A 4,183-nucleotide genomic window follows, 5' to 3' on the forward strand; every position below is an offset into this window, starting at 1 on the left:
ATGGAAGATGAACAAGTAAAAGAGACAATGATAGTATGGGCAAAGAATTTTGGATATAATATAGACTTAGAAAAGTGGCAAAGTTTGTGGGAAAGAAACTATAAATTGACAATGTCAGCTTCATACAAAGAAAACCTATATAAAATGTTTTATAGATGGCATTTGCCACCAACAAGATTAGCAAAAATGTTTAAAAACATGTCAGAGAAATGTTGGAAATGTAAACACAAACCGTTATTATCATAAGTGGTGGACATGTGTTAAAGCAAGGAGATATTGGACAGTAATCTACAGTTTGTTAGAAAAAATGTTAGAGAAACACATAGACTATAAACCTGAAATTTTTTTACTAGGTATAATGCCAGAAAAACTTGATAAGCAAAGTACATATTTGATTCTACATGTGATAACAGCGGCAAGAATTATATTTGCACAATATTGGAAGAACGAAGAAATACCACCAGAAGAAGAAATAATCAAAAAAATACTGGACTATGCGGAAATGGACAGACTTTCTTTAAGGTTGAGAGAAAAAGAAGAAACAGAATAACTTGGGACCTATTTTATCAATGGTTAGAGAAAAGATTTAGGGATTAGGAATTTAATTTGTATTAGTGAATAAGATACTCAGACAACACGTTTTTGTTGAATAATTATTATTGAACTCTGTTAAAAAAATAAAACTTTAAAAAATAATTTCTGACATTTATAGGTTGCTTATTAGTCGAACTTGTATTCTGTACAAAACAATTTTTGATTTTGTATGTGGCTCTTATGGAGTTTCTGAAGACTATTATTTTCATTTAAAAATGTTCTATGCTTATTTTTAAGTGCTTAGAAGCTTAAATGTAAGTATAAATAAATTTAAATTATTTATGTAAAAAAAAATAGAATGGAAAACATGACAAGAAATTAGAATTCTGTTCTGAACTTTCTTTTCACTACACCAATACTATACCAATACTATTTGTCAGATGAAACTTTCTGCATCTTTCTCCTTCTCCTTCTCCTTCTTCTTCTTCCTCCTCCTCCTCCTCCTCCTCAAAGTTTGAGAATAACCACACCAACAGTGGCAGTCATTAATTTCCTCTCCCATCTAGCCACAGTAGTCCTAATAGCTAAAAAGTAGTTAAAGACAAATTCCAAAAGTGATTATAAAAGGAAGTATGCAAATATAGTGTCCTTCAGAAAGACATCAACCATAGTTTGAGCAAAAAGATGGGTTTCTTTTATCTTCTACAATTCTAAAGCTGCCAGAGATTGCTGTTGTGCAATCTCAAGTCCTCTCCTTCTCTGGAGAAAAATTATGAAGAGATGGTCTACTCATCATTCTTCTGTCGTCATTAGCTCTGCTTTTAGCGGAGCCATCTTCAGTTCTCCACCTTTTCCACAAAAATCCAGAAGCAGGTCTTGCTGTTTCAACAGAATTTCTTCTTAGATACATTTGATAATTACCCTCTAGATGTGTTATATTCCATTTCCTATAATCTTCAGATCTACAATTTGCAACCATGGAGTCCATGGAATACACTAGGCTAGGAAGGATATTCTAATCTGTTGGGAATGTTCTTTCCCTCCTTTGTACTTGTGCTGCTTTTATGTTTGATGACATATCTTGTTGTACCTCTTCTTGACTGCCTGCTTGACCTCAGTGTTACGAAGACTGTATATGGCAGGGTTGAGAGTAGGTATGGCTACTGTGTAGAAGACAGAAGTCATCTTGTCTGTTTGTGGGGCATAGGTATCATCAGGCCGTAGGTACATGAAGAGAAGGGTTCCATAAAGCACCCCCACAACTGTAAGGTGAGATCCGCAGGTGGACATAGCTCGAAGTGATCCTGTTCGTCCTACAGTCCAGAGGATAATTCCATAGGAAGCTGCAATGATCAACAGGGTGATGCTCTGGATAATTCCACACACTACTAAAAGTAAGAGCTGGTTAATTTGTGTGTCTGCACAAGCCAAAGCCAGAACTAGAGGGATATCACAGAAGAAATGGTCCAAAGTATTTGCATCGCAGAAGGGCAGGCGGAATGCCATGCTGGAATGGATCGCTCCAGAGGTCATCCCTGCTGCATAGGAAGCAATTACAAGGAGATGACAGAGATGCTGTGGCATGGCAGTTGCATAGTGCAATGGGCGGCAGATGGCCACATACCGATCATAGGCCATGGCTGCCAAGAGACAACATTCGGCATCTGAGATAGCTGCAAAGATGAACATCTGAAGGGCACAGGCTGGGATGGGAATGGTGTCATAACCTTTCAAGAGCCCCAGGAGCATTTTGGGGGCTACAGTGCAGCTGGAGCACAGGTCCATCAGGGCCAGGTGGCTTAGGAAGTAGTACATGGGCGTGTGCAAGGCAGGTTCAGCTCGGATAAGAATGGCTAGGCCCAGATTCCCTGCCACACTAAGGAGGTAGATGGGCAGGAAGAAACTGAGGAGAAGGAGCTGAAGGTTTCGTTGAGAAGTGAAGCCCAGGAGGATAAACTCAGTAACCTTGGTGGTATTGTGATGAAGAGCCATTGTACCTATTGGCATAAAAATCACATCATACCCTTCCTCTCCTCATCCCACAAGAAATTTGACTCAGTTCTCCTTTTGTCAAGATACTGTTTGAACCTATTTTCCCCCACTGTCTTGGAGCTATTCTAAAGCATTGGACTGGATATGCTCTCTTCCCTTTCTATGTGGAGAACACAACAAGAATGGAACAAATTTTAAATTACCTCATTGACACTAGGATAGCATTTTCACTTCATTTTAAGGGAGAGGTTATACATATATCACCTCAAGCTTTCCAGCCTTCAGCTAAATGCAGAAACAAATGATCAATATGAAAAGAAGTGATAGCAGAAATCTGAATTAAAGATTATAATAACTGTCTAAGCTAGAGAAGTTTTTTTTTGGGGGGGGGGAAAGGACTCCATCAAACAATGTTCTTTTATCAACCAAGAGTTTTGGTAGCACAGTAGTTAGATTGCAGTATTACAAGCTGACGCTGTTCACTGCCAGGAGTTCGATCCTGACAGATTCAAGGTTGAAGCCTTCCATCCTTCCGAGATGGGTAAAATGAGGTGCCAGATTGTTGGGGGCAACATGCTGACTCTGTAAACCACTTAGAGAGGGCTCTAAAGCACTATGAAGTGGTATATAAGTCTAAGTGCTGCATTTGCTGCACCACCAACCTTGGAAAATTTTCTGTTGAGCTGACTTGTACGTATAAAGTACTGCATCTATTGATACTTATAGATAGGATATTAGCATAGTGCTCACTCCCCAACTGTTCCTAAAACTAATGCAATTGAAGTTCCAGCATTCATTCTTTGAAAACTGTCATGATTATCATACAAAGATGTATATTCAGATTTAAGGCTAAATATGGGTATATACTGAATGCCAAAACTGAATCCCCCAATCAAATAAAAAATACCTTCCTAAGGCTGTATTTCTGAAGGATTGCTCATCTATCACAGAAATCAACTTCTGATTCTGCTACTGGGCAATTTCCATTATTTTGAAGAAAAATGTTGGGTATCATTGACAACTGTAGACAAGTGCTCTTTCATGGAATTGTTAAATACTAATTGTTAGGGCAAGGAGGACATGATTAAACCCTAAAACTGAAGATTACTGTCTAATTGCATTTTCCTTATCCAGCTTCTGATGTAGACAATCAATTCAGTTGACATCCATTGTCATGCCTGAAATACTATGAAATAATCTGGAATGGTGACTCCTATTCTTGCCTCTTTACTTATAATGATTATTAAAATAACCCACCTCCTTCAACTCACCCCATAGTTTGGGGAGTTTATTATTTTTCTCTCTTTTCTGGTGAACCGTCTGAATTCTTCAGTCCCTTTCTGTGGTGCTATCAGGATAGGACATACAGGTAGGTTAGAAGTCTAGGAGTCTCTTAATCAGAATAGATAAAGGATTCTTTCTACTCGCCCCCCACCCCACCCCAATGCAGCAAGAACTGACTTGTCTTGATTTTGAATACACTGAAGTAAAATACATTACTATGAAAACAGAAAGTCCCTCTGAAACTATTACTCCTATTGGCTAATTGTGGCATGGATCATGATCCCATCATACCTGAGCAGAGAATATGAATCTCCTTTCTCAGTTCTTGTGAGACAGCTTTAGGTGCCTTTGTTTCATGATTTCTTATACTGTT

The 4,183-nt window shown here is 38.3% G+C and overlaps 1 protein-coding gene across 1 annotated transcript; it reads right to left on the minus strand.

The window, feature by feature from the left end:
* Positions 1 to 1,596: 1,596 nt before the first annotated feature.
* LOC107294383 (olfactory receptor 5C1-like) lies at positions 1,597 to 2,526 on the minus strand. The gene has a single exon (XM_015823651.1). It carries the CDS (start codon positions 2,524 to 2,526, stop codon positions 1,597 to 1,599), a length of 930 nt encoding a protein of 309 aa, XP_015679137.1.
* Between the last annotated feature and the right edge of the window lie 1,657 nt (positions 2,527 to 4,183).

Source organism: Protobothrops mucrosquamatus, unplaced genomic scaffold (assembly GCF_001527695.2).
Source record: "Protobothrops mucrosquamatus isolate PMUCROS unplaced genomic scaffold, P.Mucros_1.0 scaffold_13, whole genome shotgun sequence".
Classification (NCBI taxonomy): domain Eukaryota; kingdom Metazoa; phylum Chordata; class Lepidosauria; order Squamata; family Viperidae; genus Protobothrops; species Protobothrops mucrosquamatus.